The sequence below is a fragment of the Mirounga angustirostris genome, unplaced genomic scaffold (assembly GCF_029215605.1).
Source record: "Mirounga angustirostris isolate CCGP_5_RB_7025 unplaced genomic scaffold, mMirAng1.0.hap1 SCAF_14, whole genome shotgun sequence".
Classification (NCBI taxonomy): Eukaryota; Metazoa; Chordata; class Mammalia; order Carnivora; family Phocidae; genus Mirounga; species Mirounga angustirostris.
This window is the reverse complement of record NW_026991722.1, coordinates 40,642,738-40,655,644: the sequence shown is the minus strand read 5'-3', so window position 1 is coordinate 40,655,644 and position 12,907 is coordinate 40,642,738. Positions and strand designations below refer to the sequence as shown.

Here is a 12,907-nt window from a genome sequence, read left to right as displayed (position 1 = left end):
CTCAATTGTACACTCTTCTATTTGTGCATATCCATGCTTTTATTGGATTCCATATTTGTATACACTTTAAGAACTTGGTAGACAGGGAGAAGCTGAAAAGGTAAATAGAGGTTAAATTACAAAAAGCCATACTAAGAATTTAGATTTATACTTTAAGTAGCAGGTAATTGGGAAAAGTTTTGTGGGAGTCCTAGAGGGAGCACAAAATAAGAACATCTGAGTTTTAGAAAGAAGTTTCTTAAAGAAGATTTAGCATCATTTGTGGTAAACTGAGCTGAAAGTAAAAGAAATCGTCTAAGACAGGGGATCCAAATCTGAGGAAGTGACCATGAGAACAGACAGGGTGACAAGCAAGTTCCTTGAGAGTTAGCATTTAGTAGAATGTGATGGTAGATTCTATACAAAACCTAAGAGAGGTGATTAACATAACATAATAAAAAAAACTAATGATGTAATGTCTGGTGATTAACATAACATAATAAAAAAAAAGAATAAAAAATAAAAAGAGTACACTTTTCCTGATGAGCACTGAGGAATATACAGAATTACTGAATCACTCAATTATACACCTGAAACTAAAATAAGAATGTATGTTAGCTCTACTGGAATTAAAATAAAATTTTTTTAAAAAATTGAAAAAAATAAAAACCTAAGAGAAAAGAGAGAGTTGAGAATGATGCTCAGCCATCATCCTCGGGCAGGCAGAGGGGCAAATGCCGAAGGAGAGCCACGTTCACTTCTCCACGGCAGTGAACACTAGCAAGGTTGGCAAGGAGGGCCAAAAGGAATGAGCTGTGTTTGGCATATGCTGGATTTTATGCGCCTATGGGAAATCTAAGGAGAAAGGTTCCGAAGGCACTTGGATGTATGGCCCCATACTTACGGGAGAGTTCACAGCCAGAAATACCAATCTGGGGGTCATTAGTATGTAAACGCTGGTTGAAATTATAGCAGCAATCAGATTATCTAGGAGAGGTTAACGGATGAGAAGAGCTAAGGATAGAAGGAACAGTAGCATTTCAAGCATGGGGGAAGTAGGAAGACTAAGCTACGCACACTAAAAAGGAAAGATCAGAGAAACAGGAAAAGAACCAGGAAAGAGAAGAGTTTTATTAAGTGCCAACAATAGACAGGGGCTTCAGGCAACAGGTGGATGTGGCCATTAGGAGGTCACCATTGACTTCAGTGAAGACAATTTTTGCAAATGGTGTGGTGATGATGAAATGAACTCATTACTTTATGACACAATTACCACTGTTGCCTTTCTCTTCTCTCTCATTACCCATTAGCCACTCCTTTCGTTTTGTTTTCACTTTTTTACTTTTCTCCGTTTTCAATTTCCTGCCATCTCTTCCTCCAGTGTTCATTTTGCTAACCACCCCCTTCCACATTGGAAACCAACATTCCCACCCTGAAATGCTCCTCCTTTAGGCCCCACTGTCTGATACCCTGCTTTTTCTTCCTCTAAAGGCACTGGGGTTTTTTGTTTATCTCTCTTGTTCATTTCTTTCTTTTCTCTGTTGTTCCCACAACACACTTTGTGGTTGCTCCCCAAAAAATCCTGTTGACTTTTTTTGATCAGGAAAACAGACCTGGGGGGTGCCTGGGTGGCTCAGTTGGTTAAGCGACTGCCTTCAGCTCAGGTCATGATCCTGGAGTCTGGGGATCAAGTCCCGCATTGGGCTCCCTGCTCAGTGGGGAGTTCACTTCTCCCTCTGACCCTCCCCCCTCTCATGCTCTCTCTAGCTCATTCTCTCTCTCAAATAAATAAATAAAATCTTAAAAAAAAAAAAAAAAAGGAAAACAGACCTGGGTTTGACCACAGATCTGTACCTTACAAGCTGTGTACCCTCAAATTATTTAATTTTCCTAAAGCCTCATTTCCCCATGTGTAAGAAATGAGGGAAAATGCTTGTTTTTGCTTGATTACTACATAGACTCTACCTATCCCCACTTATCGAAAAACACATTCATATTGCCCCTTCAAACCTGCCCATTAGTTATTACCATCCTGTGCTTTCTCACATAAACTGTCCTGACCACACACAAAAATAAAAATAATGACAAATAGAACCTTTGTACTATTTTTGATTCCTTTTCACGGGTTCTCATCAACCCTTCCCTTTTTCTTTGGCATCAAATTCCACTGATTTCTTCTGTACATTATCTCTCCATGTCATACTGACCCCTCTATTTGTGTTAATCTGGTTGCAGTGGGAACCACTGAAGTGTTGTAATCGAGCTCTTTAGTGCACATGAAATTGATTAATCTGCTTCAGTCAATAATTCGGGGCTCTGAGTTAAACACAGGCTGACAATACAGACAGAGCAACAATAACAAAAATCAGAAGATTCAGTGCAGTAATTTGATTCAGGCGAATCACTCTTTCTGTCACGTTTGTCCTCTATAAATTGGATGGAACACTCATCTAGTTAAACAAGGAAATTATAAAGACCAAATAATAATTATGCATAAGAATTTGAACATAAAGTGCTATATGCCCGACAATATGCGAGTATTATCATCCAAACAGTGTGACAGGTTTCATAATAATCCATCAACCTTATATCAACTAATTCATTCCTCATAAAAAGCACATATCAAGGGGCGCCTGGGTGGCTCAGTCGGTTAAGCCTCTGCCTTCAGCTCAGGTCATGATCTCAGAGTCCTGGAATCGAGCCCCGCATCGGACTCCCTGCTCAGCAGAGAGCCTGCTTCTTCCCTCTTCCTCTGCTCCTCCCCCTACTTGTGCTCGCTCGCTCTTTCTGTCAAATAAATAAATCAAACCTTAAAAAAAAAAAGCACATATCAAGTATCAACAATAACTGGAGAGGGATCAGTCTATGATCTAAACTCGTGCAACAAGCAAAATTAATTGTCCTACATGAGAGAACTGAAGGCTTCACTGAGCTGGAACCAACTAGCCACACACAAGAATAGAGTAACAGTTAACAATAGCAACTTTCATAAGAGACATACTTTGTTCCTACTCCTTCTAAGCACCAAGTGATCTGCATTAATCCTATGGCTTCTCTTACCGAAGGAAATAGAAGTAATATTAAAAACAAAACAAAACAAAACAACAGGTAACAAGACCAGGAATTCTTATTGTCTTACACCTAAATAAAATAAAATAGAAACACCTAAGACCACGGGAGAGCCAACGACAGTAAATGGGGTAGGGATCTCAGCCCCCAGTAAAATGATGCTCCTCGGGAGTGGAAAGCTACCTCTCTGTCCAAATAATGAGAGGTGATGGTAATAACACCTGTGCTGGGATGCACAGCGAAGACCCCAGGGGACCTCGGGGTCTGCTCCAAAATGCTATACTTCAGGCGTGTATGCATCGTGTCCGGTTCATCTCTGTCTGTGGCACAAACCACTCCCACGGCAGTACCTACAGGTTAAAAAAAAAAAAAAAGAGTCTGTCATTTCCAGAACTGCAAAACATATTTAGGAGTATTTACACTTTTCAAATTTTAACAAGGATAGTGGCAATCTAATTTTAAGTATATGTCTTCTCAGAGCTATTTCATCTTTAGGAAGCACCAATGAAGAGGACTTCAAATTTATAATGTAAAACACTATGATGCCGGGAATCAACGGTTCCGTTGATTCCTCTGTTCACTGTTTTACTCTGTTCACTGTTAAAAATGTTTGATAGTAAATTACTAAACTTTTACTTTTACTCTGTTCACTGTTAAAAATGTTTGATAGTAAATTACTAAAAACTTATTTAAATGGCAATCAAGAATATTTTCAACATGGGGCGCCTGGGTGGCTCAGTCGGTTAAGCGTCTGCCTTCAGCTCAGGTCATGATCCCAGGGTGCTGGGATTGAGCCCCATGTGGGCTCCCTGCTCAGCGGAGAGCCTGCTTCTCCCTCTGCCTCTGATCCCTGCTCCTGTTCCCCCTCCCCACTCATACTCTTTCTCAAATAAATAAATAAAATCTTTAAAAAAAAGAAAAAGAATTTCAACACATATTTCCACACACTTCAGTAACAAACCTACCTGGAGACAGAAACCATGTTTCTTAAGTAAATCAAATTTTTAAATTTAATTTCTGATTAATAGATAGATCAACACTGACTTGGAGTATAATTGTATAAATGGTCAAGTTGACCTTTAACAGTCTAATCTCCATTCTCTGATGTTTTTTACTAGTCTCTGACGGGTCTCATTCTCTTTCATCCATTTTGCATCAACACCCCACTGCCCTCAGCCCCACTTAATCCTCAGGAAGGGATTTCATACTATTCACCCTTCAGGAGGAATTTAAGCCAACTGTTTCTTCAGTTGGAGCTGTTAACACTTGTCATCTGTATGGAATTTAAGAATATTGCTCTAGTAAAGGATTATAGGTATCAAAGCTTACAAAGAGTTGGTATTGTTTAGTATTAAGGACAGTGTTCCAGTGCCCATGAAAATATAATACATAGATCCACTTTTCCTACAGCCCTGTATGTAAAGCTGAGGAACAATACATAGACAGATACAGTCACACATATATACATACTCCCACACATATACAGATTTGCTGAAATACTATATTTGAAAGAAACAAAAACCAGTTAATGCAAGAAGATATCAGTTTTAAATAATTTTTTCACTCTGTCTTTAAAATTTGTATATGTGTGTATGTAAATAAATACATATATGCACATATATATAAAAATTGTAGAGAATATCCAATTATATATTTATAAGTAATGGCAAGACTTTTGTAGTGGATCCATATGAAGACATGAAGTAATCATATTACGGTAAGAAAACAAATGCTATTCATCTACATTTGCATAGAAAAAGAGTTTCTAATCTTTGTAAGGCAGAATATTTTCTTCCTGCGATTTTACTGACAGGACACAAACACTATTTTAATTCTCTGGATAAGAACTGCTTTACTTATCACAGAAAATCTTCCTAAAATATTGACTTCAAAAGTCCTTTTCATGAGTGCTATACTTAAATATTAGTTGAGCACCCTTCGTCCAAACCTCTGTATGTGAATTAAGGCAAAGTCAAGGAACACCTAATAGTTCAGAGTATCACAGTACAAACTGGTTCGAACCTTCTTGTGTGAGATGTTTCAAGTGCCTTAGGTTAATCTGGACATCAAAGTATTTGTGCTTGATTCTTGTCTGTCACTATCATAGAGAACAGAATCCTCAAGAAAGACTTCTCTTTCAAAGAGAGATTATTGCAACCAATAATCTCTCTTTGAAAAAAAGAAAATAGTACCAGAGTCATAGTCACTGTGAAGCTAAAAATGTTATAGGTCATCTAATGTAATTAACTCCTTTTACAGGTCAGGGAACTCTAAGGGACTTCCACCATTTCCCACAGTGAATTAATAACAAACCCCAAATCATAAATTAGGTTTCTTAAACTCCAAACCAACATTTTTTATTTCTTAATTGTACCATATGAGTAATAAAGAGGTTAACATCTATGACACCAAATTATCAGAGTAATATATACAGGGGAATAGCAGATATAAAAATCTAGTAAAGATCTAAGTAACTACTTGAAACTTTAATAGGCAAGTTAGCAAAGTCACCCTTTATGAATGAGTCCACATTCTTTCAACTTTATTGTGAATGGTTATTCTCCATATTGTAAGTCTCAGAAAGCCACATAATGCCACATTTTAAGGGCCAACTAACCTGAACACTTTGGTTTTCCATGTGTCTGAACAAATGTTTAGAACATGTGATGTAGGTGTCTCTAAAGTTATCCCCGTATCATTCTAAATTGGAAGTAATAAAGTAGTAGTTTTAAGAAAGGAGATAATATAAATAAGAGCTTTAAAAGATTGTGTTTTCAGTAGATGTCATTAAATACCTCCCTAAGTAAAACCTAATAAAAATATAGATATTAATTTTAATTTTATTGTAATCTTATTCTGTATGTCCTCTCTTGGAGGTGAGAATAATGATAAACCCACAAAACGATAAAGTGAAATAAAGTATAAAAACTAAATACAATTCAAAGCTTGAATAACTGTTATCTGCTTTTATAATTAATTGGTATCGTGTTGACAACACCAGACTCCTATAATATCTTGTAGGTTACACTCTGTTTGGATATAATAGGATTACCCATTCTGGTAAATAGATACTGGTTCAGTATCATCTCAGGATAATCTGGTCTTGGGTATAAAAAACCCAATGTCTCAAAAAATGTAGATAAACATATTTAACATAATACATTTTACTTTTAAAAGTTTCCTTACATAAGGGAAACAAACGCAAAAGTGAACTATTGGGACTTCATCAACATAAGTTTTTGCACAGCAAAGGAAACAGTCGACAAAACCAAAAGGCAACAGACAGAATGGGAAAAGATATTTGCAAATGTCTTTTCAGATAAAGGGCTAGTATCCAAAATCTATAAAGAACCTATCAAATTCAACACCCAAAGAACAAATAATCCAATCAAGAAATGGGCAGAAGACATGAACAGACATTTCTGCAAAGAAGACATCCAAATGGCCAACAGACACATGAAAAAATGCTCAATAGCACTCAGCATCAGGGAAATACAAATCACAACCATAACGAAATATCACCTCACACTGGTTCGAATGGCTAACATTTACAAGTCAGGAAATGACAGATGTTGGTGAGGATGCAGAGAAAGGAGAACCCTCTTATACTGTTAGTCGGAATGCAAGCTGGTGCAGTATGGAGGTTCCTCAAAAAGTTGAAAATAGTGCTGCTCTACGACCCAGCAATTGCACTACTGGGTATTTACCCTGAAGATACAAATGTAGGGATCCAAAGGGGCACCTGCACCCCAATGTTTATAGCAGCAATGTCCACAATAGCCAAACTATGGAAAGAGCCCAGATGTCTATCAACAGATGAATGGATAAAGATGATGTGGTATGTATAGATAGATAGATAGATAGATAGATAGATAGATAGATACACAATGGAATAATACTCAGCCATCAAAAAAATGAAATCTTGCCATTTGCAATGATGTGGATGGAACTAGAGGGTATTATCCTAAGCGAAATAAGTAAATACAAGAAAGAATTGTCATAGGATCTCACTCATGTGGAATTTAAGAAACAAAACAGAGGATCACAGAGCAAGAGAGGAAAGAATACAACAAGAGGAAATCAGAGAGGGAGACAAACCATAAGAGACCCTTTATCACAGAAAACAAACTAAGGGTTGCTGGAGGGGAGGGGGTTAAGGGTGAGGGGATGGGGTAACTAGGTGATGGACATTAAGAAAGGCACGTGATGAATCACTGACCTCTACCTCTGAAACTAATAATACATTATATGTTCATTAATTGAATTTAGATTAAAAAAACAAATAAAAAAATAAAAGTTCCCTTACCATAAAGTATGAAAGGAAAAGGCCTTTCTGAGTCTAGTAAGAATAGATTTAACTAATTGAAAGTCCTGAACTTCTTTACCTCAAAAAAGTAGCTTTAATAAAATTGAAAAGCAACAATACACTGGGAAAATATTTGCAATGTGACAATACGTTAGTACCCTTAATATGTAAAGAGCATTTTTAGCTAGATTTAAAAAAACAGTTAAGAGCAAGATAAACAAGGAAATTAAGAGCAAAGGAAATGAACATACATTTCCTAGAAGAAAAAATACAAATGGCAAAAGAAAGCACATACAAAAAAGTTCAATTAAAAAAAATTATCTTACCAACTCTGCTACTTTCTGGAATTTCAAAATTATAAATAGCTTCTGTGAAAATAGGGCGGTTGTCATTGTCATCCTCCACTCTGATGGGCAGTGGAAGAGGTAAGTCTGCTGAATACCCATCTGCAGTCGAGGCATAGGCAATTAACTGGAAAACAGGAAAAAGCAAGACCAATAGTCCATTAATATAAGATTCTAGCAAGAGAGAACACTATGCTTTATCTGCTACCTTCTCTGCAAATCTTTTTGGTAATTAACCACTTAAAAAATTCTATTCAATTCTTTTTTCATCATCAAAGCATCAAATGGAAAAACACTTTAAGTGCAGTAAGAGGCATCCAGTATTTGGTAAAAATGGCTGCAATTCAAAAAACTCTAGTGTAGCCAAGTCAGAGACAACTCTGTCCATTAGACTCAGGTTAGAGTCCTTATTCTCCCCATAATCAGAAAGTTATATTGGGGAGAACAATTAAATTTACTGCAATGGGAAAGATCCTACTACATCATCTAAATAAAGCCATGATTCTCAATCTTGCAACTAACAAGCCCTTTTATTGTTTTACCTCATAGATCACATATTTGTAAGAGATTTTCTAACAAAACATATTTACCAGTTTCTGCATTGCCAATTAATCAAAGGGTAACGTAATGTCAAATAGAATGTATTTCTTTTTTTTATTTAAATTCAATCAGCCAACATATAGTATTTCTATTCAGCGTGTGATTACAACACCAAGTTGAAAATTTTCTAAACAAAAGCAAAGAAATGTCATGTGGTGAACATCAGTTACATTTGCTTACCAGCATCTCTTCCTTCTTCTAGGAAGAGAATCCCTCTTTCTTACGGAGAAACATCCCCCCCTGCACTACAGGGATGACCACATGACCCCACAGAATTTACCATATTGCACTGAAAATTGTCTGAGTTATTCCTCATTGACTGTAAGCTCATTCATATCAGAAGGCTGACTTATTGACCTTGTTTGGGTTTGGTCTCCCACTTTTGCTTCCTTATCTAGTTCTCAGACATGATCAGAGAATCATATAAGTGAAAGGAAGAACCAAAAAAAATTTTCTAAATAAATAAATAAAGAGAACAGAGCAGAATAGGGAAGAAGTCCCTTCCAATCAATGGTGGCCACATCCTGGAGACAGGAAAATGTAGCATGAGAAGAGACAGAAAGTATCTCATAAACAAAACCAACTCCAGGAAATGCACCGGAATTTACATCCAAATACAACTAAACCTTTTTGCTTCACTTCAAGCTTACCTAACAGAAGTTAAAATAGAGAGCAGATCAAATATTCCAAAATATTGCACAACCTATTTCCTTTGACTCTAAGAAGAGAATGCAAGAAGACAGGAAAGAGTACATGGAATATCAGAAGAAACATAGTTTAATCATTTAAAATCATGTATATCAATAAAACGCCTACATCAAAAATATCATATTCTTCACGATCCACAGGCCGGGTACAATACAGATTTCCTGTGTCTTTTTCTATGAAAAACAAATTCAAAGGTTCTTGGTCAACTCCACGCCCACTTATTGAGTAGAAGATGGTATAGTTCTGTGCTGCATCAGACTGAACCTAAAAGGGAAAAACCGTATTTTTAAAAACTTTAAATTAAAATCTGTTGAACTGCTATTTTTTTAAGATGTAGCTTATGCATTTCTATTTTTTTTTATTTTAAAGAGACGTTCATAAGATAATCACATTTATCACTTCATCAGCACACAAAAGAGTAAGGAGCATTTGGCAAAAGATTTTTTTAAACTCTCAGATTTAATGAAAATAATGTTCAACATAAAGAGTAACCAAAGAAAATGTAATTAAAAACAATAAAGCATAATTTCCCATCTAGAGATATGGCAAAGATAGAAAAGAACTTCAATACCCATTGTTAGCAGGAGCCCGGCCATCAGGGACTCTCATATACAGGTGAAGGGAAAGTTAATTTGAATGTTTCTTAGGGAGGGGAACTGGCAAAAATTAAAAGAATGACATATGAGCATAAATAGGGAAGACTCTTCCTGGCAGAGGAAACACAAAGTACAAAGGGACCGGGTTAGGGTTGTGCCCAGAGTGTTCAAGGAGCAGTAAAGAGACCACTGTGGTTGGAGCAGAGAAAGCTAGCAGGCAAGAAGTAGGAGATGATCGCCATGTCATGTAAATGATTCCAAGAGTGTTGACTTTTCCTTGTAGTCAGGTAAGAAGCCATTGGAAAATTTAGACAAGAGTAACATACGTAATTTATATTCTCAAAAGACAATACTTGGTGTTTTGTTAAGACTACACGTGGGTGGGTAGGTAAGCAAAGAAGGAGGAAGACCATTTAATTACTGCAAGAATTCATGAGAGTAGTAGGGGTGGTGAGAAATGCTTAGATTCTGGATATAATTTGCAGGTACCGCCAACAGGATTTGCCGATGGGTTGGATGTGTGTTGTGAAGATGACACTATGTCAGAGGCTGCTAATATCCCCTAACATCTATTCTGCCCATATTCCTTTGTGTTGGAATTTATAGCTGAGTGCAAGACTGCCCAAAAGAAATACATTTCTCAGTCTCCCTTATAATTAGGTACGGTCACATGAAGAGATCGGGTTAATGGGATATGAGCAAAAATAACATATGCATGCCCTAGACTGTGCTCTGGAAAGTGAAGGGATGTGTTCCCCCATTTGGACACAATGATGAGCTATCTTGAACCTGCAGAGATGGCCAAGCTAAAAAAGAAAGAAGTCTAGGTGATTTTTCAAATTAGAATCTCTTTACCAGATCACAATTTCACATAAAATAAATACATTTCTGTCATGCTTATGCCACTCAGTGGCACTTTGGTTCCTGAATTAGTGGCTGCCCTAATGTTTTCTCCATCATGGAGAAAACAGCATGTCCCCTGGTTGTGGATTCTGCAGTGTAACTTGGGGATTCATTCCTGAAAGTTCAATCTAAATTTTGTGTCTTCAGTCCCCCAATTCTGTTAACTGCTTATACGCTGTAATAAATCCCTATCTGTTAACTACTTAGAGAGAAGTATGTTCTCTACAACTAAAACCTTACCCAATAGACTCTAATACCCCAACAACTGAAAGAATGGAGGTACCATTGATTGAGATGGAGGATGATTTTAGGAGAAAACCCAAACTTCTTTTTTCTGCATATGTTATGTTTGAAATGTCCATTAAGCTTCCAAGTGGAAATACCAATTTGGCAATCTGTCCTAGAAATATGAGGTCTTAAGCCTCTGATAGATAGTAGTAGTTAAAGCTACGAGACTGGATGAGATTACCGAGAGAGTGAATATAAATAAACAAGAGACAAAGTTCACAGGCTGAGCTTAGAGCTCTCCAAAGTTTGGAGGGGGTGGCATACGGGAATGAGGAGGAACCAGCCAAACATACTAAGAAAGAGTGGCCAGTGAGGTAAGTGGAAAACTAGGAGAGTGGTGTCCTAGAAGCCAAGTGAAGAAAGTATCCGGAGGAGGAGGGAAGGGTCAGCTATGTCAAATGGACACAGGTCAAGGAAAAGAGGACTGAGAGGTGGCGACTGGCTTAGCAAAGCAGAGGCTAAAATTAGCTATGATCAGTATAACTCTGGTAATCAAAATCATTCTTAATATGCCTCCTGAGTGCCTCAAATACAAAATTTGAAAAGAAGAAACAAGGTCTAGCATTGAAGTATGGAAGACACTGGAAGGGAGGAGACAGATCACACTGTTGGAATGAAACATCAAGCACAGTAATAGGAAAAGGCAAGCACTGGGCCAGAGCCCTACCTCAGCAACTGCTTTCATTGTTTATGTTCCATCTAGCTCTTTATGAAAACTAAACCTGACCTGGTTAAAAACTCCTTTTTTTTTAGAAAAAAGTTAAATTCCCTAACAGGACACACATGGTCCATTATGGCTTGGCCTCTACCTGCCTCTTTGGCCTCATCTCCCTGCTCCGGCCCCATCATAACCAGGAGGGCTGAGCTACCCAGGAGCTACTAAGGAGCTCACCTTCACCTCTGTACCTCCCTCTTCTTCCATAATTACTAACCTGCACAACACTTTCCCATCCTTTAGGTCCTAGCTCAGATGTCTCCTCATCTAAGTCTTTTCTTGATTTGTCCATTTCATCCCAGGACTTAGTGCTGATCCCATGAATTCTCAGATCACCCAAACCATCTCTGCCACGCACCCATCACTCAGTATTGTAACCGTGTGTCTACCTCTGTCTTCCTTACTAGGCTTATAACCTACATGAGAGCCAAGGTATGGCTAAATTTATTTCTAGGGTCGTACTTAGAGCAGTGCCTTCTGTGGGACATAGCAGGTCCTCGATAGCCAGCTGCTAAATGAATGAATAAGCTCATAAAGATCATTTACTGGTTGTAGTCTTTTTCATATTATTATTAGTTTTTTAGTGATTTTCTCATTTTACTTACTTTGATTATACTTCATGAATATCTTCAATCAAATCTGTTTCTTTTTAAGTATCTAAAGAGTTATGAAACCTGAACAAAACAGACTCTGGAATTAAAACACTCCCAATCAGAAAGAATGTAAAACCTACCTGTTGAAGAAATAAAGGGAACGGGCCCAGAAAATTCTCTTGCATTGAGCAGGGAATAGGGGCCCATCTCCTCTTGGAACGCCTGAGAACGGTTTCTTTAGTATCTCTTTTCCTCAGTACCTGAATTTAGAGAAAGAAAATTAAATAAATAAAAGTATCACAACCGACTTTGTTGTGAAGGAGTGGACAGTCCATCAACCTCATGCCTCCCTGGAGGCTCAGTCTCAGGAGTTTCCAAGCTGAAGCTAAAGGCCAGATAATAAGGTCTTTTTGTGTTAGATGGGGAAGAAAGAATGCATCCACAGTTTAAAAGTTTCATAAACTGAAGAATTTCATTTTGTATACTTTTCTAACACTGACCAAACTTTCAGGTTAGGAAAATCATCACTGCACTCTTGGTTTTTCTTCTTCTTTCCCACATAGAAATAGTGAACATGTCCTCTTTATAACACTCTAAAGACAGCCTGTCCTTTCTGCTAAAACCTCACATTCTCAAGAGAACCAGAGCAAGAAAAGGCACGTTCTTCATTGCCTTCACACTCCAATCTGCGCTCTCTAATATGGTAGCTCTAACTATATGTGACTATTTAAATTTAAATTGATTGTAATTAAATAAAATATAAAGTGCCATCCTTCGGTTGCACTAGCCACATGCCAAGTGCTCAC

At 37.4% G+C, this 12,907-nt stretch overlaps 1 protein-coding gene across 2 annotated transcripts in view; it reads right to left on the bottom strand.

Annotated features, from left to right (window-relative positions):
• The window catches only part of LOC123853257 (desmocollin-3), a 33,088-nt gene extending 20,766 nt beyond the window's left edge, over positions 1-12,322 (bottom strand). For both annotated transcript variants that reach the window (XM_045887953.3, XM_054510234.2), the window contains exons 1-4: positions 12,242-12,322; positions 9,115-9,270; positions 7,681-7,825; positions 3,232-3,398 (exon numbers count right to left, since the gene is read on the bottom strand). In XM_045887953.3, the coding sequence (XP_045743909.3) occupies positions 3,232-3,398; positions 7,681-7,825; positions 9,115-9,270; positions 12,242-12,286 (513 nt within the window). In that variant the 5' untranslated portion in view covers positions 12,287-12,322. The remainder of the gene's footprint in view (positions 1-3,231; positions 3,399-7,680; positions 7,826-9,114; positions 9,271-12,241) is intronic.
• Between the last annotated feature and the right edge of the window lie 585 nt (positions 12,323-12,907).